This window comes from Eleginops maclovinus, chromosome 4 (assembly GCF_036324505.1).
Source record: "Eleginops maclovinus isolate JMC-PN-2008 ecotype Puerto Natales chromosome 4, JC_Emac_rtc_rv5, whole genome shotgun sequence".
In the NCBI taxonomy this organism is placed as follows: Eukaryota; Metazoa; Chordata; class Actinopteri; order Perciformes; family Eleginopidae; genus Eleginops; species Eleginops maclovinus.
In genome coordinates, this window is record NC_086352.1 from 10,300,466 (window position 1) to 10,325,069 (window position 24,604).

Consider the following 24,604-nt stretch of genomic DNA (forward strand, 5'->3'; position numbering starts at 1 on the left):
AGAATTGAATCTTCGCAAGACATACAGTATGTCAGAAATGAATGTGCATCTTATGTAGTGACAAGTGGAAGTGATCATTTTTATGATCCCTGCATGTCTGGGCAGTGTCATTTGAGTCAGTAACAAAAACAATTTGTGAAGTGTTGCTAAATGTTGGAGGGATAGGTTTTTAAATGGAGAGTATTATATGTTCTATTCCAAAACTGTGTGACAATTTATTTTGACTGTACTCAACATCCCAGTGTCTTGCCTTTCTCCATATGGCCTTATATTTCAGTCCAAGTGTACAGTGACTGTTATCCTGGCTCCCAAATGGTGGAACGAGTTTCCCACTGATATCAGGACAGCAGTGAGTATATTATCTTCCATCACAAACTGAAGACCCACCTGTTTCACTTATATCTTGGCAAAGAATACAAAATAAAAAGTATGCACCAGCACTGACAATGATATTGCTTGTTTGGAGTAAATGTCAGCACAGTTCTTGTTGTCCTTAGTTTGAATCTTTATGGTTTACTGCACTTATTCTAAGTCGCTGCAGATAAAAGCATCAGCTAAATGCTATGTAATGTTTGCTATGAGGTGAGTAACTTAACATTACACACAAATAATGTAACTTTTATAATGACAAAACAAATTCATATACATTTTAAATTCAATTATATTTTGTGTTCTTTGTCAGTCTTTTAAAATGTAGGTCACGGCGAGACACCCAATTTCCCTTTTGGGTCTCAAGGTGAAAACTCCCTTGGAACAGAGAATAATACAGACTGAGAAATGCGATACAGCTACAGTCAATGTCATCTTTTTAGTAACAGGACGCCAGGCTCAGAATTGGATGAGGTAAGCATGATCACATTTATTACAACAAATCACATTAATAACAAAAAGCTATCATGACCTTAGAGAGAACCTGATGCTGTAAATGTGATAAACAGGGTAATAATAATACATCTGAATACTGTAGATCCTTTTCCCGCTCTCTATCTGCTCTATAAAAGCCTCTGTCTGTGGGGTGATGGCTCAGAGTCCGGGGCCTCCAGCAAATATGAGCTCCAGGGCAGCTTGGATGTCACCATCTGTGGCCTGCAGCACCCTCAGCATCAGATCCTCATCCTGGATCCCCATGTCCCTGAGCTGCTGCATCTGGGACTGCCAGCGGCCCTAGCAAAACAAAAACACATTCACTGAATAAGTATTTCATCCAAAATCCCGAACTGAATTTATAGCAGCAATCAGTCAAGTCAAAAGTCAAAGTCCACTTTATTGTCAAAATGTCCACATTGAAATACTGTTTCAGTCCCACAGTGCAAATATAAACAAGAACATATAACATAAAAAGATAAGAGCCTAGAAAAAAAAAGGGGGAGTAAAAAGGGGTATACAAAAATAATTTCCTCTCCTGCCGCTTCGCTTCAAAATATACAAATATCTGACCTGTAAAAGAACACACCGGCCGGTTAACATTTGAATTTGAATTACATTAATTGGATATGTGGGATTGAGCCTCACCTGTAGAGCAGACATGTTGGAGGCTTGCAGAGCTTGCTGTAGTGCCTGGCTGAAGAGATCGTTACTCACTGGGGTCCCTGCTGGCATGGGGGCTACGCCACTCGAGGGGTCCGACTACAGCAAAATAAAAAAAACTGATTTTGAACGTTTTTAATACATATTAATGTCTTCAAAGTGCCATATTTTAAGCTCGATTAAATATCGGTTCAGTAGTAAACCGTGTGTGTGTGTGTGTGTGTAATGTTTTTCTCCTTGTTATGTTACCTGGCTAGAAGTTGTTGGCGTGACCGCACTGCTGTCCGGAGTGCTGGCGAGGGCCAACGCTGTGGCCAGCTCGCTCTGCGTGATTGGTCGAGGGCCCGTCGCTCCGCTGTGACTCAGAGACACTGGCCGTATTCCCACCGAGCCTCCTGCTCTGTGTGAGGGACCTGCCGAGCCCCCCTGTCACACACACACACACACACACACACACACACACACACACACACACACACACACACACACACACACACACACACACACACACACACACACACACACACACACACACACACACACACACAAACAGCCTTCAGCATCACCAGCTATCCTGTACATGACACATGATGTTCAGAATAAAGCTGAGAAACTCACAGACTGGAAGTCGTCCTCATCGTCAGACATGCCCTCAAACATGAAGCCCCCTGCCAGATAATAAGGAGGTTTAAAATGTGTATTTTAAAAAGGCACTGCTGTAGGACCTATTGTCTCTCTTAAATCTGTTGTTTGCATTTTTGGAGCATGCCAACTACAACTCTTTATGACCATTAGCGGCCTCCTCTTTCTTGCCGTAGGTTCTGCCTGGTTTTAAATGCACCTTGCCCTTTCTCACCTGGCATATCACTGTAGGAGCTGGCTGAGACATTGCGAGAGGAGCTAGAGCTGGACTGAGCGGGCATGCTGCCGGCCACAGAGTGCAGCACCAGGATGATGGCATTGACGAGGGCCGGATGTGAAGACATCAATCTATGAAACAGACAGAGAAGTATAGACGGACATTTAAATTACTTTCCCGTGTGTGTGTGTGTGTGTGTGTGTGTGTGTGTGTGTGTGTGTGTGTGTGTGTGTGTGTGTGTGTGTGTGTGTGTGCTCGTGTGTGTACATGCTGAACTCACTTATTATGTGTTACACTAGAGTAATCACAAAGAAAAACTTACACATCTAGCATGCTGGGGTCTGTGAACTGCACGAAGAGATCTTTGTCTTGAAGAACCCCTGGACACATAAAAGGTTGTATTGGGAAATGTAACCATTTGCATATTTGCACTAAAAAGGAGGATAGTTTTAATAAAACTCAACATGTCTTACCTAGGGCAACTGGGTCTGACCTGAGCCCTGGTGTAGCCACGATGATCTGATCCAGAGACTCTTTATTCGTCAGCATTTTATAAACCTATGTGAGGAAACAATACAGTGAGTTTCATTAGTAAATATAGATCTAAAACATTCCGATACTATTTACGTTGTTAAACGTAATAAATAGTTATTTAACCAGGTTGTATGAGTTACCCACGAATAGTGAAATATCAACATGAAATAAACGGGATAGGAGATAGACTTTTAAATAGAGATATACCAGCCTTGGCCAAAAAAAATGATTTCAGCCAACCACAGTGTGTATATTGATTGTTGATGGACATTTAGATCTGTTGTAGATTTGAGTGATATGTAGTGATTGTAAAGTTGACCTGATCTGGTGCTGACACATCCCTTTCCACATCTGTGCGATTATCGGTGGATCAAAAATACGCCCTTTCCTATCTGGACTATCACTAAACCAACATGCTGGTATTCCAAAATTGTGCAGAGTAGGTTTACACCATGGAAAGATGCCAGGCTATAATAGCTAAACCTCTTCCTGTTGAGGGTAATCTTTGACCAGCTCGTAGCTGCCAAGGGTCTGGATCACACGGGAACTGAAATGCATCCAATCAGAGGTAAACAGCTGTCAACACAGGTGTGACTGCACCCGAGGGAAAAACACCCCAGCTAAATAGTTAAAAGGATGAGTGTGTCCAAAAATGTGTATAGTGCCAACAACCCAATGCAGTCCTTTATTCGGCAGTGAAGGACAACCTATTTAAACTTTGAGTGTAAGGCATGATAGAGCCATTTAACTCCAACGGATACAGTGATGTCAGAAAAAGGCCTAAACCTGTTGTAAAACAAGGCAGCGATATTTTAGCAAAGGCAAACAAAACATGGAAATTAAAACACATTTGATCCATTTTGAAAAAGCAAAATTCTAAATCTATGTATATTGAATGGAACATAATTGAAACTCTTTGGATCATCGAGGGTTGTGCTATGCTGTGTGTTTCCCACTCACTGAGTCTCTGTAGGCAGAGTTTAGAGAGTGTAGGGCAGCGTGAAACACCCTAAACTCCCTGGCTGCTGTTGCTCTGTTCACAGGCTCTAGAAAAGAAAAGAAAAACCAATTGTGTTCAGATTGACTTTCAGTTTCACTTACAGTACAGCTTTAACAACATTTATTTCAACACTTAAATGACTAGCAGACAGACCTGAACGGCTCTCTGACTCTGGCCAGGTCTTTTTAAGGAGGTGTAAGGTGGATCCCGGTTGAATCCCGCAGGCATCCAGAGTAAGGTCGTCCTTCAGCTTCCGCCCACAGTGGACAAACTCTGATACGAGACATTATCATACATTTTAAAGGACAAATAACGTTAAGACATACATTGACACCACTCACAGAGATGCATTTAATTTAAAGTTGATGTTTTGTGTTTAAACAACACATGTTACACACCTATTAGTTCAGGATCTGGGAAGGAGTCTGGGATCTGTGCTGCAACAAGCTGTTTTACAGTTGCGATTCTGTATCCTCCAGGAGGAACATCCCCAGGCATCATGTCTGGGAAGTGGAAGGTGGATTTGGGCTGATCCAGCATCTTCAGGGACAGGTGCCAGTCTAAAGAAGCCATCGCTACCTAGTACACAAATAGAAAACAAACATGTTTGACATCAACTACATATTTACTCCATAACTGACGAGTGGTTGTTAATGTAAGCCAGCTGTTATTGACGTTAGCTATTATAATTTCCACTCTGATTTTTTATTTGGAGATAAATAATGTCACCCCTCTATTTGTTCGGTAACACATACTATAGACAATAATCATCAGAAAACACGCATTATCACCTCCAGCTTAATCTGTTTGGGGGGGTTTGACATCATAAAGTACGTTAGCAAAACTGCTAAACCCGTTAGCTGCTTAGCATTTGCGATCTAAGAAGACGAAAATCACGATACTTAAACGTCTATTCGAATAGTATTCCTAGTTTTAAAAAGTCCCTCGAAAATGTCAAATACATGTAAAATATTAATGCCATGACGACTGTAGCCGTTGTTAAATAACCGCTAACTCACCGTTTTATTGTTGACACTCGATTCACTTCCTGGATTTAGTCACGTGGTCTACGCTACGTTTACTTCCACCGTCCAAACAAAGGATCTTTCACTTCTGTGTCCTCCCCTGTATTTTTAACCACTGGCAATCATAAAATCTCCCCTTTTCAGCTTTTGCTCTCACACATACAGACATCATTTCTAGCCAATTTAAATCAATGCCTAATCTACATGACATTATATACACAATCCCCATAAAGGTTACATAGTTTGTTAAAAATAAACTTGTTTTTCCCTGTGCTGCAGAACCAAGGTTCCCAATTGATTTTCCTGCTGCTACACAGCTACGTATAACATTTTCTAAAGCTGTGTCATGTCTTGGACAAACATGTTTCCAGACAGTAGTGTTACGGTCTGCATGTCTCATTTGAGGGCAATTTAGGTCAAGTATTATTATTATTGCAGCCACATTTCTGCTCACTAACAAAAGCCTACCACAAAAATTGACAATATAATGTATTAATCATATTCAATAAAGTGTCTAATACAGCCAAATAGATGTATTAATCCATACAAACATTATGAGGCCATATAAATGTCCATGCACAGTTAACTATGAGTGTTTCATTCCTATGGTTTCATAAACTGCATGGCTGGCAGCAGTGATGCGTTCAAGGACCATGTGATGAGTCAATGCGGTTATTATTCGATACTGTATACATATAAAAAGTAATTTCTTGTACCAAGCGAATGAAAGCAGTAGCATATGCAAACTTGCATTCATAAGATAGTAGGTCTATTGTATGTATAAAAAAATAGGCACGTGTGTTCACAAATGGTTAACCTGGGGGTCCGGACTCTCCAGACTAAATTCTCCCCTCGGTATGACATCACTGCTGGACAAAGCAGCAAGGAGTGGTTACTGTGAAGAGACGCGTACCAAGTCAATGGAAGACACTCACACACTCTGAACATACATCTTACAGCTGTTTCCATCGTCGGGATAAACTGTTATCGGGTCGGCAACAGTTTTAAAAGTGCTTTTTTGTTGTCCGAGTAAGGAACTACTGGGGAAAAACGCATCGGCTCTGCTTGTCAGAGAAAAGAGGATTGCCTGCCGCTGGATGGTTGGTGCTTTCCAAGTTTCGCCCTCCTAACATGGTAAGAAATGAAGTTGGATATGAGAGCATAAGCTAACAGAAACGATATGAACAATAACTTATTTCCCAACACGCGCAACAGCTGTCGGGGAACCTCATGAACTCGGGTTAGGGGAGTCGTTAACAGAGTTGGCTTTATTCTCTGGCTCTGTGTCATGTCTGCTATTTGTTATAGTTTTAAAAAGCAAGACAGAGGCCCGCTAAGCTATACAGTATACTGTTTCACAAATGGAGCTTATAACATCTATGAATGAAATAGACTGCGCCCCCATTGGACAAAAAGTCAATACTGCAGCAACGCATTTCATCTTTGTAACTTCCATAACTCAAAATGGGGACATAAAAAGAACAGTCAGCGTTTGTATTTTTTATAAACAGTAATACATTTTAAATAAGCCCCGCTTCGATATGCAGTTTAAAGTCTCCAATGTATGGACCTTTATAATAAGGAAAAACTACATCTAAAAGTATGCTTTCCTCATTCTTTCAAGGGAGGCTAAGTCACTGTGGTACCCACCCTGAGATTTGAAACCAAATAAAGGATCAAAACAAAACTGAAGGCTCTGTAAATAATTAGCAGGATAGAAAAGTAAAAAATATATATGTTTTGCTACACTGAACTATGCTTTTATTCAGAAAAAGTTGGGAACCAGTAGGAGAGGAGATGCTGTACTCTGGGGATGTTGCCTGGCCTCATGCTGCCCTTATCACATGATAATGCAGCTGTGCTCTGCTGGCAGGTACAGCTTCCTGTAATGTGGGAGGATGTAGCTTTTACTGCTCTGACTTGAGTCGGAAATGAGATATGATAAAAGTGGAAAGATTAATATGTTATTTGACACTGCTCGAGATTTTCTAACACATTTATTTCCCGGGATGTGATTGCAGTTTAGCAGTTCATGGTTCTTTTTCATCTCCATGTTATTGCACATATATGTCAAGCTGCCATATGATAAAGGTTATGCTAAATTGGCTCCTGCAGCTATACAAAAGCAGGATGTTGGAGTATCCATTACATTGCAAGCACTTTTCTAGTCTTGAGAAGACACGTACCAACAGTTCTCACTGCCACAGTTGCTAATTATCGTTGAGATAAAAATAGCTAGTGCAATAAGGCCAACACCTTCTCTCACAATAGAGGTAATTTCACATCTCGATATATCACAATACACAGTAGCATCCTGGTACTTGAATAAATACATAGTCTGTATGAAAGTAAAACATGGTAAAGGCCATCTTTGTACATTCATGTGTGAATTAAATGCATGACAAATGAAAAGGACTGTCATTTTTAGACGACTTCTTAAAAAAATAGACAGTTTTTTGCAAAACTTGAAATAAAAATGGTATAACCCTAGCCTCTATCATGATAAAAACATATGCATAAATATGTACAATAGAGACATTTATATATATTTGATATATTTCCTCATGTTTCCCAGCCCTAGTCTAGTTATAAATTATCTAGAAAAATGATATTGTAGCTGAAGGGCACTGATGCATTGCCTAGTGTGAGTTTCAGTAGTTAAAAAGAAAGTTGGCAAGTCACTTTCATACCCTGAGCCAAAAAGCTTTCTTTAAGTTTATGGAGCTCTTCTCTTTTCAGATTGACGAGCTAATGTATAATTTACCAAAGACTTGACTACTTTGGGGAACATTTACTTGCTTGAAGTGAATCCAGTCATCCATTAAGAGGGCTTGCTTAATGCTCACCACTGCTGCCATATGGATTTGAAAAGCTCATTTTCATCCCATGATGCCCTCCAAGGGATGGGTGTTTTCCAGGTGGGAAATGTTCCTATTGTCAAGGGTTGAATGCTTCCCAATGGTTTGAGAAGCTTGGCAATGGTGCCAGCCATATGCCAATGAGACATTTGGGCCCAGAAGGTCAGTTAGATCCATTATATTAATAGTTTTTAAAAATGGTCTTGTCAGGACAAGAACAGTAGTGTCAGTAAAAAGACAAACTGTTAGAGAACCACTGTCACAGATTTTTCCAAAGAATACTGAGTTGGTACAATGACCATGGTGAAACCGTAAATCTTAATGTTCTGTGATACTTAAGGAATAATTTCTCTCTCTTTTGACCTCAGTAAGAAGCTTAATAATCCTTAGCGCGGTGTCAAAATGAAATACACCGGTGATTATGGCTCAAAAGCTGCCGACCAATCACTAAAAGAAACTCAAGATACTGTCAAACTTTCATTCAGTGACCGACTCTTTTACATATTAATGATCTTCAATTTAGAGAGCACCATCATTCAACAAAGAGCCATCAATACGTTTTATTAAGTGGGTTGATATAGTGATGGATAACATAGATTTAAAAAAATACAACCTTTTGCAGTTAAAGTTTATTGTATCATTATTTTGTTTGGGTTGTGACTTGCAAGCATGGTCAGCTTGTTTTGATTTCTGACATGGAATCGTTAAAGTTGAATCGTAAAATGACAGGAAGAAAAAGGCATTAACATGCTGGCATGGAGTCATTCAGTAAAAAAAATACCTGTGATGGCTTCCTGGTGTCTGGACAACACAGGCAGAGTCAGACTGTGGTTTGGTGTGTTGGCATTTTGTCGTTCATTATGTCCTTAGAACTTGTTGACATATTACAGAAATCTTCCCTTTTGGAGAGGCTGGCTTCGGTATTTGCCTGGTCTTTTCCTCATTTGATATTCATCCCCATTTTTAAATGGCTGTGCAGTATAGGCCACATTCTCTGCCTTTTGAGGGTAAATATCTTGGGAAATGCTGATGGTTTTACGGGGATCTCTTTTGAATCTGTCTGTGGCAGGCTGTCTGCAAAGTCCAGGGCAAATGGTGAGTGTGTGTTGTTTGAAAGTTACTGATGAATCTGCACTTCTGCCCACATCCTCTCTGTTAAAGACATAAATGGAACCTCATGGAAAATGTTTTGGTTCAGCCATGAGGTGGAGCCACAGCTGAAAGCAATTTCCAATCATTTATAGCACCAAAACCCCCCCGACTCATCTGTTAGCTACCTTCTCCAATCTAAAGGACTTTAAATGTGTCCAAAATTAAGTGTGAATTTGTTTAATGTATGATCACAGGATGAATATGGAAAGTTATGCTGCCAAACAAAAGTTGGTCCAACCCTTTGGTCTTGTTTGTTACCATCCACATCACTAACTGGTAGAGAGAAGGGTATATGTAACTCCTCCAGTGCAACACTGAGCATCCTCAATGACAGATTATACCAACCAGCAGTATAAGAAGCAGTTGCATTTTCTGATGTGTGCTTTTCATCTTGAACGTCAGCCCTAAATAAGCTACTGCACAGTTAGCTTTAATTAACTTTTCCCATTGTCATATGATTTGAAATTTAGTGACACCCAGTGGTAGTTTTGAAAAAGACCCCCTCACTGAGAGGAAAGTACCTCTCGACACACACACAATCTGACCCACTGATGCTGAGAACAATGGGCTGAAGGCAACACTTAGTCGGCATCACTATCGATATCTATTTTTTGCTGCAAACCAAAAACATTTGCCATCAGAATAACTTAAAATATCAAAATTCACAGAGGAGCTTCCTCATCCAGACTCTCAAACGTCTCAGGGCACAAACACCCGTTTCCTGTGTGTTTAAAGAGGAATTGAAAGTATAGTCATGCATGAGAATATGAATAAATCAGGAAAAGGAAATGAGTGGAAATAAACAGAAAGAAAGCAGAACCATGTGTGTCGTGCTTGGAAATATCATGCTGTTCACAGGAAACTGTTGGTCATATCCTTTCCGCCTTAAGGTTATGTCCAGCACATTCAAACACAATAAAGATATCCAATCATTTGAATGGCCTTAAAATCTGAATTCATATTCAATGAAATAAATATGTTGATTTGAGGGTTTAACAAAGTTAACCCATTTGCTAAAAAGGATGGTTTTGAAGTAGTGTGTGGATTCAGTTACCTAAACATAGTCACTGTATAACCTACACAGTAGAACATCAGTGTATTGCTGTGGACGGGCGCAGCACCAAAACATTATAGCTATGGGAAAGAAAGGTCCACTTAAAAAAAAAAAAATCAATATCAGTTTAAGTGTTTGCTATATTTAGAATATTTCCTCCGTCAGACCGCCCTTTCCGACGGGAAGCTGAAGCCACTATCGGTGCTCTCCTCAGTGCCACCAGACTCCATTGACAAACACAGCAATTATACCGAGCAGAACAGGTGAAAGCAGAGATGAGAGAAAAAAGGGCTGCCTGCTGGCAAGGTTAAATGATGTAAATGTTCTTTATATAGCCTAGCCTTATTCAGATTGTTCTAGATGGGCCTTATATTTATATTATATATATATATTATATATATATTATACTCATACTACATTTGCTGCCCATTTACAGCAGTGCATTGCTTTGGTGCTGTGATGGGACTACTTTCTCATGAGAATTCTTCACATTCTATGTGTTCCTCTTTTTTTGTCTTCCACTTTTTCTTCTTGTTCTCTACACAAGAAGTCTTTTCAGAAACGATAGGTATAGTTCACAGTAAACACTTTTAAAAGGTTTTTTCCAAAGTATTCATTAGTGTTTAGATTGGCAAATGTTTTCATGTTACCCTCCAGCGATATTAAGATTTAAATCCACCTTAATCTAAGTGATCCAATGCTTTTTTCACATATTTATCAGTGTTATTATTGCTCCGAGATTCACCAACAAACATTTGCCTTGATCCCGGAACACCCTGTGAGAAAACATGGACACTGCTTTTCAACTTTGCTGTTGTGCTTTTGTTTTACACAATTATTTATAGTAGAGGACTAGAGTGTAGAACAATGACTTCCTGTAAATAAAGAAAGCATACTTCCAGTGTTGTCTAAAATAAAAGTAGTGTTTGACAAATGCCAAATACAAATGCAAATAGTGACCTTTACCAAACTCTCCGAGAATATTACCTCATGAATATCTAATGCATGTTAGAATGGAAGTAGACAGGGAGGGGATGTTTTGTCTGTATCCACTCACTCCTAAAGAAGGGGTTTCCCTCTGGAATAACTTGGCTGTTTTTGTCAATTTTGGAAGTTCCTATTTGTCTTCTCAGCTTTCTGAAAGAGAAGAGCCTTGTGCAAGCAAGAGAAAAGTCTTGTTCAGACAAAGATTTAATATATTAGCCTGTACTTCATAATGTTGGATTGTCTCAAACCCCACCCACTTCCTCCTCCTCAGATGTCTGTGTTTTTTCCCCTTGCAGAGCTTTGTCTGAACAAGATGATGTGCAGTTTGAATCCGCCCTCGATGACCATGCTGTCCCTCCTGCTGACCGCGATGATGGCCCTCCAAACTATGGGTGGGTGTCCCCCCTTAGATCAGAGTCACCGCAGTAGGAAATGTCACTGCCAGTTCAACAATACGCCCTGCAGAGCGTATTATTCTTCCCCCTTCAAAGGCTTCACTGGGCAAAACAACAGTTTAAAGGAGGCAACTCCCAACAATAATGTGCTGAAAGTTTGAAAGTTATAAATGTTTAAACTCTCATCAATCTAGAAAAGTTACCACAAAAACATTTTCGTATTTATATAGATCTTCAGGGAATAAAAAGACAGTTTATACAGTGTTACAACCCTCTGAAATGGCTGTGAGTTTTTATATGTTTTTAATAATTCAGCTTGTAAAACGGAATAGCTTTGACCTTTTGCAGACAGGTGAGGATTGGAGCTTTGGGCTTGGGTGAGGCCCTGGATGAAAAGTGCCAGAGGTGCAATTTTTCTGCTGTGACTCAGGGAGTGTGTGGAACTCATCCCTTTATATTTATAACACTGGGAAGCAGGGCTGTGGTTGATGTTGCAACTGAGGATTCATAACTCACACACTCAAAGGTTTTACTTCAGTAAAAATGGTGCTGGAAAAAAAAACTTGTGTCATCATCAAAATAAGACAAATAGCCTTTGCGGGCTTGATCGCGCCTCGAGACACGGTGAATGAAAGAAAGGAAATTTGGCATGTCAAAAGTTGGATCAACAGTGCATGTTTTGGCACGACACGTGTCCCGATCGCTGTGTTGCTGACACATATTGTAAATTAAACTCTCATAGTGGATGACAATGTCTTGTATTATTGAATAGCCTAAAGAAGAAAAAGTAAGAAAGCCTTTAAGGGTTCCTCCAAAAATAAACTTACTTTGGCAAACCCACAAAGTTCACAAATAACTTATATCATCCAAAACGCCATCATTTAAAAAGAGCTATTTTTTGCCTCTTCTGTTCTCTGGTTGAGCTGACACAACCTCCTATCGGCCATCAGTGGCACATTTCAATCTTGACTCAGTGGACCTAAGTGTCTTCAGTGGTTCATTAGGGACCTATTCTCTCCCAGCACAAATGGGCCTGCAGCCTGCTCATTACCGGCTGTGCGGCATCCAGTGCCTAACTCACTGCTCTCACCGGGAGGGAAGAGGAGGAGGTGTCGGGGACTGATGGAGCTCTTTAACTCACGGGTAATGGGCTATTGTTGCTCACACAATGATTCAGTTTCTCTGCTAACTGGAGCACTAAGTGAATTAGTTGGAGTCTAGTTTGATTCTATAGTCTGTAACACTGTATGATGATACAAAAACACCACGCTTATTTCATTTAGTGTAACGTTAGTAACTTTATCAGGGCAAACAGCTTCCAACGAGTTCCAGGTGCTTTTCAGAGCAGCACAGACAAATGCAATGTGATTCTTTTAATTTGTTTTATTTATATGTGGAGTACAGACGACTAAACTTAAAAAAATATTGTTGGGGTGGCTTTCTATTTGTTTTGACCAGAATAGGACTCCACTCCACTCCAGGTAGGGAATGAAGCCTTACCCCAAGTGAAGGAGTTCAAGTATCTCGGGGTCCTGTTCTCGAGTGAGGGAACAATGGAGCGTGAGATGGGCCGGAGAATCGGAGCAGCGGGAGCGGTACTGCAGTCGCTTTACCGCACCGTTGTGACGAAAAGAGAGCTGAGCCAGAAGGCAAAGCTCTCTGTCTACCGGGCCATCTTCGTTCCTACCCTCACCTATGGTCATGAAGGATGAGTCATGACCTAAAGAACGAGATTGCGGATACAAGCGGCCGAAATGGGATTTCTCCGCAGGGTGGCTGGCATCTCCCTTAGGGATAAGGTGAGAAGTTCAGCCATCCCGGAGGTTACTCGGAGTAGAACCGCTGCTCCTTCGCGTTGAAAGGAGCCAGTTGAGGTGGTTCGGGCACCTAGTGAGGATGCCACCTGGGCGCCTCCCTAGGGAGGTGTTCCAGGCACGTCCAGCTGGGAAGAGCCCGAGGGGTAGACCTAGGACCAGCTGGAGGGATTATATCTCTTCGCTGGCCTGGGAGCGCCTTTGAATCCCCCAGTCAGAGCTGGTTGATGTGGCCAGGGAAAGAGAAGTTTGGGGCTCTCTGCTGGAGCTGTTACCTCCACGACCCTGACGGAAAAGCGGGAGAAGATGGATGGATGGATGGACAACAGTAATTATCTGGGTAACTAATTAAAGGTCAATTTGGTTTATTTTGATTTATAACCAACCATTATTTGCTTCCGTGAGCACCCCAAACAAAAACCCTACAGACTTGTATAATTGTATGAGCCAGCTGTGTGTGTATCGGTGTGTGTGTCTCCTAGGTCTACAGTTCCCTCGCTGGGATTACTGGCTGTAATCTTCCTCGTATTCAGCCCTGTCATTGCTCGATAACTCCTGCAAGGGCACATATCTGTAGACACGATTACACTTTGTGGTCTCTGCCGACACACTTCCTATCGTGAGAACAGTATTTGTGAAAGAAAAAAGCACAAGGACAGTGCATGACAACACTGTCATCCCGACGCAGTAACATCGCCTCTGTAGCTCCCAGCTGTATCCTGACTCAGTAGGCAGATGATGGATCGTTCTCTGTGAAACCTCTCCCTGATGTTACTCATACACAGCTGTTGTGTCACTGCAGCGGTGAAGAGGCCTGTCTGTGAGGGGTTGTTGATTTTGTGCTTAAATGCACTATTAAGGAAACGGAAGTGATAAAAAATAGGATACACCAAGCAGCTTTGACCCTGCACTACTGGATGCTTAGGTGCATTTATACCGCATTTATTATAACCTATAGTGCTATTAAATGTCAGCAAAATGCATGAATCATCAATGAATATGTACAGTAATGAGTGCTTCACAACATAGCTGTGTACAGTAACATCCTTGGCTCACTCCAGCACAGTGTCAGCCAGTGGCAGAGCTAACAGGAGGCTGTCTAGCTAATTGCTTGTTGTTGTCATACTCTGTGTTCAGTTAGCACAGCCACCAGGCTGCCAGAGCTCCCCGTGTGCAGCTCTTAGCACCCAAACAATGAGCGAGAATTGTATTCATGCAAATGCAAAAGAATTGAAAGCTGACCCGATTTCACTCGCAATGATGGGAGCTGTAAGGTAATTCAAATTAATTTGCATAATTGGATAGATTGCATCTAGCATAGCAGTCGGCAGACACACATTATGGCAGGGCTGCGGAGCATGAAAATAGCCTGCTCATGCCTGCATCTCTGGTGTACTTTTTAAAGGTCTGCTAACTATGAATGCCCTCTTCCTGTCCTCCTTTTCTCTTCACAGCAATTGATTCTGCAGAGAGGGGACACTTTAGCCTGTGCTGAAATTCAATTTAGGGTTATTACCCCATATCAGTGATGTTCTTGCTAATTTGATTGCGTCAAGTGAAGTATCCTTTTAAAAACAATCGAGGACAGGCTCAACAAAGATTGGTTTTGCCGCAATGCATACATAATGACCGGTCTCTGGTGGCTTGCCTCTGTCTCACCGTTCCCCGGCTCTTCTTTTTCTCACAGTGCGCTCATTGAAACAGAGTGCATTACCCAACAAGCGCCTCATGATTATTTCAACAAGTCCTCAAAATGCCGCCTTGTGGGAATCGTTAAAAAATTGATACGGTTAATATGCCGAGATTGCAGTTCTGGAGGGGAAAAGGGGCCCGGAGCCATATGTGGGTCTGTTGTGTGCCTAGTGGGCTGTGATGAATGGGTTGAACGGATGCTGATCTGTGCTTGGAAAGCATCACAGCTACTGAGCTGCTGAGAAAGCATCACAGCAGCTGACACTGGGAGACTCCCACCTCCAGAGTGGGGCTGCAGTGACGCGGTGTTTGTGATGTCAGGCCCGGGGGCTCTGTCATCCAGAGATCGCACAGCTGGCGACAAACTAACCCCTGTTTAACCTCGTGTCACATCTGGTGCATGAAACCATGACGCAGGATATGAACCAGTGAAAGAGCTAAATAATTAGAAGAAAGAAACTTGCTTTTCTCTAATCGTGGCTGTTATTTTATTGTTCCTAATATATTTTTCAACACGTACAGTAACTTCTTGTGTTAAATTAAGTATTTTATTATAGTAATATTATACATATTTTTTTATATTCTCTCTTATTTTATTTTATTCTAATAATGGAGCAACTGTCACACAATCCTATTTCCTCTTTGATACATAAAGTAGTCAAATTGTTATTCATAGTGTAGATGCAGCTGGCCATTATGAGAAATCAGCTGTACTCAACTCAGAGCCGACCTTATGACCCCCCTGCTACCTTGCAAGACTCCCCCGCCTTTTTTCTTCACCAGCCTCCCGCTCATCAAAGGCTCTCTGTCTCTCAGGCTTGTAAGCCAGAAGCTAGTCCTTATCAGCCCACTGTCCTTTAGCCGGCACTATTATCTGGCTGCCGGAGCCTATTAACAGCTTATTGACAGGATATGAGATGGCGTACATCTATGAAGGCAGCTAGACAGAGGCAGCAGAGATAGGGTGCGCGAAATAGAGCGAGAAAAGGGAAAATAGTGAGACCCATTTTGATTTATGACATGGCGGAAAATAAGCAAGTCAGAGTCCTTGTCTTCCCTATCTGCCATTGCCTGTATCTCCCTGAGTGAGTGCACTCACACTCTATGGCGAGTTCCTGCAGCAGAAATGGTAAAAGGAGAGATTATGTGCACAGCTTAATGTTGAAAGTGACCCCTGTGCACTGCAGGAGGCTTTCAGTGTCACCTAATCTCATCCATACTGTGCCCCTTATACTAAAAGAAACGCTGCTCAACTCACAGACTGTTTTTGAAAATTGCTTATTTCAAAACAAATCATGTGCAAACGGTCCATTAATGTTTTCCCGATGCAATTTTTGTTTTTCAGATAGGAGTGTTATGGACATCTAGATCTGCTCCTGACAGCATGAAATCAAAAGCTAGCTTCCCCTCAGACTTTTTACAGGGATTGCTTATATCATAAGAATAATCGGTATGAAAGGGCTCACAGATCCTTTGAGCAAAAACCCTTTGATGTTCAGGTAGTGCAAAATGTCCAGGGTGGAAATGTGTAGAGCAGAAATCCCGTTCATCCACAGAGGGGGGCAGTGTTGTAAAAGCAGATTTCTCCTTCCCGTCTCTTTGCACGACTAAACCCTAATGCTATTGCAGTCTGTTAGTATTGCACATGTTTACTTTGCCGTGTCAATAACTAACTGCTAGATTTTCCTTATGTGTGCAAATCCTATTGATACTTCCTCCCAATTACTTTTCAGCAGGGTTTTAGACGTACCTTTTAGAACATGTGTGCTTAGTGTGTTTAACAAATGACTCCACAGATTGTGTAAATAGCTCTGTTCACTCAGGCACCATTTTTGGTTTTGAGGAGAAGCTGTGAGGTGCCAATCTTTTGGAGTTTAGTGATATTGGAGTGGGTCGAGTTACCAAGTCATTGCCCTGAATTTGATATTAAATGACATGTTAAAATGTATGTGTGTAACTGAATGCATCTTAGTTGACTAAAACTCACGTGATTTTTTTTGTAGATTTTGTAGATCAATGAGTTGAGACAGATGTGTTAAACTCAGTCCCCCCCCCCCCCACACACACACACTTTTTCAATCCTATGTTAACCAGGGATGTGCTTGTAAGACTCCTAGAAGATAAGTCATTCGGCATGAAAAAGAAAAACAAATCACTTTCAAAAGTTTTGATTGAATAAAAGTCATTTTCCCCCCACTTGGTACTTTTGGTCCCAGGTGCTGTTCAGGATCTGTTCCCCACTGCAGATCGTACCCTATCAGTGTAGGCAGGATGATCAGCTATTCTCTGTAGCGGATTGGGCTGGCAACTGCCATTTAAACTGACCAGGAGGCTCGAAAAATCATTTTATTTTGCAACCTAACACAGGAACGTCAGCACTCTCACTATTTTTTTAAATCTGGGTTGACTGAACATAATGAAATTACAGGAGTTTACTATTACAAATAATGGCTTTGTGCAGGATGTCCCATAAAGTAAGACTCTTTCTGACCGATCAGTGGTCTGCAGTGTTTTAACCTCCACCTTTTGGTATTGGCTCATCTCTTTTGCTACCTTCAGCTGCGGTGGTACTGAGAAAAGGTGCTATCCACAATTTATCCTAATGGAGACCAAAAAGAGAGCTAGGTGATTGAAATAGAGCTGTAGCATGCAGTTCAAACAGGGTAGATAGATAGATAGATAGATAGATAGATAGATAGATAGATAGAGAAATAGATGTTTGTGTGTGCACCAGCCTGTGTGCTAGCGCTGTGTACATTTGTGTGTATTTGTGTATTTGGCTGTTGCTGGTCATGCTGATGGGAACCTCTCTGCTCCAGAGCAGCTTTGTAACAGCGTCTCCATTGTAGTGTCAGAGTACCTTGTGTCCAATTCCTCAGACAGTGTGTTGCTGTGGAGCTGTCAGGAGTCATACAGGTGTGGAATATCAATGCGCTCTCTAGCCTGTGAGTCTCTGTTTCTGCATGAAATTGTGTTTGGGAGGGTGTGTGTGCTCAACTGGATATTATTTAGAGTTTAATGATACTTTTACCACTGATATTTCTTCCTGATTAAATCCAATGCTCAGTAGAACTTTTACGTGTTTCCTTTTCCAAAAGTGCAATCAAAGACTGAGTTTATCCGTTGTAGATTTGATAATACATGTCTGATCACTTGTTACTGCTTCTACACAATGTGCAAAACCATTTCTCCCTCGTTAATAAACGACAGCAGAAATGAAATAACCATCATTTCAAAATCTGACATGCACTCACACAGAACTGATCATTTCTGGCATGAGCATGATTAGTTTTTGGAAATGCAAGAGTATATTTTTCTCAGAAGGGATGAGCAGGGAGAATTTTGCAAAGATCAACAGTTTGATACACACTCACTTCCACTGGAGCATGTCGTAGCTCGAGTCGGGCTAATGTCTTAGGATAAATTACAGATGATAAAAATAACGATTTCAGCCTCTGACAGACTTTTTCTCCTCGCGATTGAATTGGTATGATTAGAATTTTTTAGGCTTCACAAGTAGCCATTGAAGGTTTGATTTTATGTCAGTTATCTGTCTAAACCCTCCCTGACTGAGCAGTTTTTCGCTGAGAAAGCTAGAAAAGGAAAGCAAAAAAGGACAAAAGAACTCTTGCAGCATAATCTATTTCTCTGTTCCCCTTTTGTTATCTCAGTACGTTTCAGTTATACTGCTGCCAAAACCCTGCTAAATGCACTGTGATCAGATGCCACCAAGCTCATCACTTTTGTTGGTTCTTTTATTATTTCATTGTTAAAGTAACTTTTTGATATTTCATTTGAACTTTTAGCTGGAAGTTTGCTCCTGCATTGATATAAAGTAGAATGAGTCAGATTTTTACAAATATTAAGCAGCCATAAACACAACATATTAACTGAGGGAACTATCAAAGTGTATGTATTGAGTGAAAGTACGGACACAGTAGAATACATGAGATGTAACCCCAACTTTCTTTTTAGCCTTTTTTGTATAATGTTTAAAACTGAATTTATTACTAATTAAAAGAAAAAAGGAAACCTTCAAATATGGAAACATTTCTGTGGATAAGCACATTTTATGGGTATGTAGATCTCTATTTATACTTGCAATGAAATCCAAACATGTCAGCAATGCAAAAGGCCGACTCATGGTCAAGATTTAGGTGTACTTGTTAAAGACACATATTAGGGTCTCCTAAATGTCTTAATTGTAATATTCAGTTAACGCTAATATTCTAAACTAAACTGTGTCTGTTCTTTTAATCAGTCAAACTCAGAATGCCTCTACATCACAATACTATATTGACCAGTGTCATGGGCTACGTTCCCAATCAGTATAAACACTCCCAATAATCTCCAGGACGCATGTGATTGATTCCATGAAGTTTTACTGAGAATCTTCTATGGATGGAGCAAGTCTGTGGTCGTCAGGAGTACGTGCGAAGATGGTTTGTCCCAGGCTGCCTCGAATGAATGTCGCTGAGCCATACGTGGGGTTTAATGCCAGATGTTTAGGTGCTTGACTGAACGTCTCTTTGACCGTGATCTTGTTGTTGCATGGTTGGAGATGGCTTGTGCGACCGTTCTCTAAGATGGCTGTTTTGTAGCTTCTCGCCTCCAGTGGTCTGTGAGCACCTCCAAGGAAAACGTTACCGATGACGACCCATCCTAGGTCAAGCCTTTGAGCGAACGGAGCATTTCCTGGGCCGCTTATCTGCTTTCGAACCTTGTGAACCTGCAAGATGTCCCTGCCCAATAGGAGGAGTATCTTGGCATCTGGATCGAGAGATGATATTTTGCCAGCTATACGTTTCAGGTGAGCATGGTGGTATGCTGCATCCGGGGTAGGGATCTCAGCACGGACGTTAGGGATTTGGTTGCACTCGAGGAGTGTGGGCAGAGGAATGCTCAGTTGCTTGTCCACTGGCTCGATAGTGTAACCACTGGCTCTCTTCCCCGCTGTCTCTGTACGTCCCGCACAAGTCTTGAGTGTGTATGAGTAGGAGCATCGAAGAACTCAGACCGAGCGAGGGACCGATTACTCTGTTCGTCCAGTATGGCATACATCCGCTTGGAGGCCTCTCTGCATCCATTTGGAAAACCACTGACAAGGCAGATCTTGGTACATGCTCTGGCGCTTAGACCTTCTCCGCATACTTGTGTGCATGTTGACTTGACCTCCTGGTCATCCGCTTTGTCCTCCTCCCCGCTGTCCTTTGAAGTGGGAGGGAACGACTTAGATCTCCAGGTAGGTTGGTTGGGGTGTAGTGCAGTCGCATGAGCAGTGCTCTCACACTCTGTACATTTTATCTCAGCAGTGCAGTTCCTTGCGAGATGTTCTGCCGAAGAGCAACAGCGAAAGCAGATGTAGTGTTCTTTCAAGTGCTGCTTGCGATCCTCTATGCTCTTTTCACGAAAGCCTCTGCATTTTCTTAGAGGGTGAGGCTTTTGGTGTAGGGGGCAACGTTCTTTTGGGTCAATTCGTTCCTTAGCTCCTTTAGGCTCATACTTGGTTGTTCCTGAGACCTGTGTCTTATGAACATATACAGATGTCTTTGTGGGCCTCTCCCATTTGCTCTTTTTCTCTGTTGGAGCTTGCATGAAGAGGTTAAAGCCTGGGTCTGCACGAGCCTTTGCCTCTGTGTAGATGAAGTCTACCAGTACAAAGAAAGGTGGGAAGCTGACAGAATGTTCACGTTTCTATCTTGTTCCAAAGTATAGCCATTTCTCTTGTAAGAAGATTCGAAGTTTCTTCAGATAATGGACGTTGAGTGCCACCAGGACAGCTCCAAAAGTTGGGTTGCACCTTTACCTTTTCGGTCGCCAAGGCAGCGGCTGCCCAACAACAGGAAACAGGCTCTCGACTGTCTTGTATCACTCCACCGCTTACTGGAAAAACGGCCGCAGATGAAAGCCCACTTCCTAGAGTTTATGGAGAAGATGCTTAAGAGAGCGCATGCAGAGGTTGCCCCGCCAACAAAACCTGAACAGGAGAGCTGGTACCTGCCCCTGTTCGGCGTGTATCATCCCAGGAAGCCAGATAAGATCCGCGTGGTCTTCGACAGCAGCGCATCGTGTGGAGGAGTTTCGCTCAACGATGTTTTGCTCACTGGCCCCGACCTTAATAATAGCCTACTAGGCATTCTCATGAGGTTCAGGAAGGAACAAGTAGCGATCACTGCTGACATCGAGCACATGTTCCATTGCTTTGTCGTACAGGAGGAGCACAGGGACTTTCTCCGCTTCCTGTGGTATAGGAACAACGACCTCAACTCTGATATTGTGGACTACAGGATGCGAGTCCACCTATTTGGGAACAGCCCTTCACCTGCCGTTGCCGCGTACGGTTTGCAACGGGCAGCTAAGGAAGCAGAGGCCGACTATGGCAGCGACGCAAAAAGATTCATCGACCGTGAGTTCTATGTTGACGATGCTTTAAAGTCCTTTAGCACCGAGGAAGAAGCCATCAGTGTCCTTGGGCGAGCACAGAAGATGCTTGCAGCTTCTAACCTCAGACTGCACAAAATTGCGTCAAATCGGCTTGCCGTCATCGAAGCATTCCCATCCAAAGATCGTTCCAACGATGTCAACAGCCTAGATCTCTTCGTCGATGACTTGCCTATCCAACGTAGCCTTGGATTGTTCTGGAACATGCGCAACGACACCTTCACGTTTCAGATTGAAGATGACAAGAAGCCGTTCACCCGCAGAGGGGTACTCTCGACAGTGAATAGCCTCTATGACCCTTTAGGGTTCCTCGCACCCATCACGGTTCACGGAAGACTGATACTCAGAGAACTCACCACACAAGCAGAAGATTGGGACTCGCCTCTACCCAAAGACATGGAGATTGAGTGGACCAGATGGAAAGAGTCACTCCAAGACCTAGAGGGGCTCCAAATACCACGCCCTTATACGTCCTTCTCCACTGCAGGGGCACTAAGAAGAGAACTCTGTGTCTTTGCAGACGCATCAGTTAAAGCAATCGCAGCCGTAGCGTACATCAAGGTGACAAGCCAACAGGAAGAGACAGAGGTTGGCTTCGTCTTTGGGAAAGCAAAGTTGGCCCCCCAGCCCGGCCTAACTATCCCAAGACTTGAGCTCTGTGTGGCTGTACTCGCTGTCGAGATCACCGAGATGATAGCTACAGAGATGGACAAGACGAATCCAGGCTTCAACAGCATGGAGAAGTACCTAAGTACACAGAGCTGCCCCTGGGTGTTTAACCCGCCCCACGAATCTCACATGGGTGGAGCGTGGGAACGTATGATTGGCATCGCCCGCCGTATTTTGGAGTGCATGTTGCTGGACCAGAAGAGGTCTCGTTTAACACATGAGGTTCTGACTACACTCATGGCCGAGGTAGCTGCAATCATGAATGCCAGGCCGCTCATCCCAGTGTCATCGGACCCGGAATCCCCTCTCATCCTCACACCAGCAATGCTTCTGACCCTCAAGACAGGCTCTGCGCCTCCTCCTCCACCAGGCAGCTTTGAGGAAATGGATCTCTTCAGAGAGGAGTGGAAGCAAGTTCAGGGCCTGGCAGATATGTTTTGGAACAGGTGGAAACAGGAATACCTCAAAACATTGCAGCTTCGGCATAAGTGGCAAGGAAAACGGCCGAGCCTTCAAGAAGGAGACATAGTTCTCCTGAAAGACAAGCAGGCCAAAAGAAATTAATGGCCTATGGGCATCATCACGAAAACCTTTCCAGGAGAAGATGGATTGGTGCGGAAAGTCGAAGCTGAAATCGTCAAGGATGGAGCCAAGAAGACCGTCTTTCGCCCCATTACAGAAGTAGTTCTGCTTCTTTCCCCAAAGACTGATTCTGTTCGTTAATGTGGGCTCTTTAAAGACCCCAAGCGGGGAGTGTTATGCCCCTGTCGTTTTTTGTTAGAAACACTGTTCAGTGTAATTTGTTTACTTTGGTTACCATAGCAACTCAGACGTAGTGCATGCTAGGAGTTTCTCAGTGCAGTGATTAGCTACGGTTGTGTGAGCCGTGCCGTCTTCAGTTCTTCCGTTACACAGCTATTCTTTCTCCCTCTTTGCTAAAGCAACGTCTGTGAGTATATGTTTACACTAACCTATCGAGCAGTGCTGAGTTTGTGTGAGCATTAAAGACTGTTACTGCATTTTGATTGTGTAGCTAAACTGAATTAGCTCTATATTTTACTACTGCCGGATGACAGATTATATTGTTTGTAATAATGCAGATATTTAGCTGTATTTTCAGTTTCACAAGATTCTCAGTAAAACTTCATGGAATCAATCACATGCGTCCTGGAGATTATTGGGAGTGTTTATGCTGATTGGGAACGTAGCCCATGACAACCAGGGAAGAGTAAAAATCTGAGTCCAGTTAACTGATTTTGTGTAACGGTTTACTTTGTGGGTGTGTGCATGTGCTCTTTCCTTACTGTATGTGCCAGAATCATGATGTGAGATATCACTGGGATTTTATTTACCAGCAGCCTCACACGTCACCCTGCAAGCACCCTCCCTATAAAAGCTGTGATCTTCTTATTTGCTGTCTGCTCGCATCCCACGCTGTCTCCGTCTCACACTCCACGCTCACCTCATGAGCCCAGCTAGCATCACTATACAAATAACATGGCAGAAGCCACACCTAAGGGAAAGCTGATGGAAGGAGGTGTTGGTGGCGACAAGGTGGTGCGTGGTCTTGAAGGTGGAGTGGAGAGCAGTGTGAAGATCACTTGCAGCCTTTTTCCAGCCGGCCCTCTGCCTCGCTGCTAAGCAGGGCCCGTTGCCAGCGCTCGCGAAAGCTGTAATGAGTTTATTTCATGTCGGCTGTGAAAGTGCCCGTCTCTGTCTCGCAGGCACTCAAACAGAGCTGAGGCCCATAAACACAAAGTGCAGTGTGTAAATCCCCACAGCCTGACGTCTCCCAGCCTGCCCTCTATGGCTTCTGAGCATCTCTTTATCGAGAGGGAGAAAGGGAGAGGCGAGATCCCCACTTACCCCTGAGGAGAATCCACAGGCAGGGCTACAAGGCGCCGCCCGGCCCCCTCACCAAAGACCACTTGTGTGTGTAATCTTTAACCTCTGCTACTTACACTTGTCTCTTCAGAGAATGCATGTTTTTTCATGTCGAGAGGCGATCAAACGGTCGGCTGCCATGAAGAACATGTTGTGTGGTGTAAACAGCAGCAGATCAAAAACAACCGCAGTGATTCGCTCTGGCTCGTGGTATTTCACCTCTGACGAATAGGACATCAGATGTGCGCTTTCCATGACGTCAGCCGGCCTTGCTTGCCCTCCTCTGCTCTCCTTTCCCATTCCCTCCCCTCGGTGTATTGCAAAATACCTCCCCTTGAATTTTCTTTCCAGGCACAGGTCGGTGTCTCGACACAAGGTCGCTGTGTAGAGCTGCGTCCTCCCGGGGCCTCAGAGCCAGTGGTAGGTCACCGGTTAAAGAAGCAGTGAGTGAAAGAGCACGAGGGAGGAAGAGATGCTGAATGAGAAAGGGGAGTTTCTATCTCTCTCCTCCATGACATGACTTTAGTCCGTGTTGAGGGATTAGTGTGTGAGGCTCCACCACAGTCTCTTCCTTGGCTTGTATCCAGATATTATCTTTAAGTGTGAGTTTGGCCTCTCTCCCTCTTAGTCTCCCTTCCCCCCTTCCTGTATGAACTCAGTAGTGTGAGTCATCCCAGGCTGCTCGGGGAGTGATTTAATTGCTCTTTCTCCTC

The 24,604-nt window shown here is 42.9% G+C and overlaps 2 protein-coding genes across 5 annotated transcripts in view; one reads left to right on the forward strand and one right to left on the reverse strand.

Annotated features, from left to right (window-relative positions):
* Positions 1-834: 834 nt before the first annotated feature.
* LOC134863539 (ubiquitin-like protein 7) lies at positions 835-5,058 on the reverse strand. 2 transcript variants are annotated; one of them, XM_063882101.1, is made up of 11 exons: positions 4,940-5,058; positions 4,319-4,499; positions 4,074-4,193; positions 3,881-3,966; positions 2,860-2,944; positions 2,709-2,766; positions 2,384-2,517; positions 2,146-2,195; positions 1,777-1,953; positions 1,513-1,626; positions 835-1,164 (listed from the first exon to the last, which is right to left on the reverse strand). In XM_063882101.1, the coding sequence occupies exons 2-11, from the start codon at positions 4,491-4,493 to the stop codon at positions 1,024-1,026; spliced, it is 1,140 nt and encodes a 379-aa protein (XP_063738171.1). In that variant the 5' UTR covers positions 4,494-4,499; positions 4,940-5,058; the 3' UTR covers positions 835-1,023. The 2 variants fall into 2 exon arrangements, with proteins under 2 accessions (XP_063738171.1, XP_063738170.1); XM_063882100.1 differs by lacking the exon at positions 4,940-5,058 and adding an exon at positions 4,712-4,929.
* A 510-nt stretch (positions 5,059-5,568) lies between these two features.
* cd276 (CD276 molecule) overlaps positions 5,569-24,604 on the forward strand; it is a 66,217-nt gene continuing 47,181 nt past the window's right edge. Inside the window, exons 1-2 of one of the 3 annotated variants that reach the window (XM_063882104.1) lie at positions 5,569-6,079; positions 11,293-11,388. In XM_063882104.1, coding sequence (XP_063738174.1) covers positions 11,310-11,388 — 79 coding nt within the window. In that variant the 5' untranslated portion in view covers positions 5,569-6,079; positions 11,293-11,309. Of the gene's footprint in view, positions 6,080-11,292; positions 11,389-22,903; positions 22,957-24,604 lie in introns of those variants that run through there. The other 2 variants (XM_063882102.1, XM_063882103.1) reach the window with 2 other exon arrangements.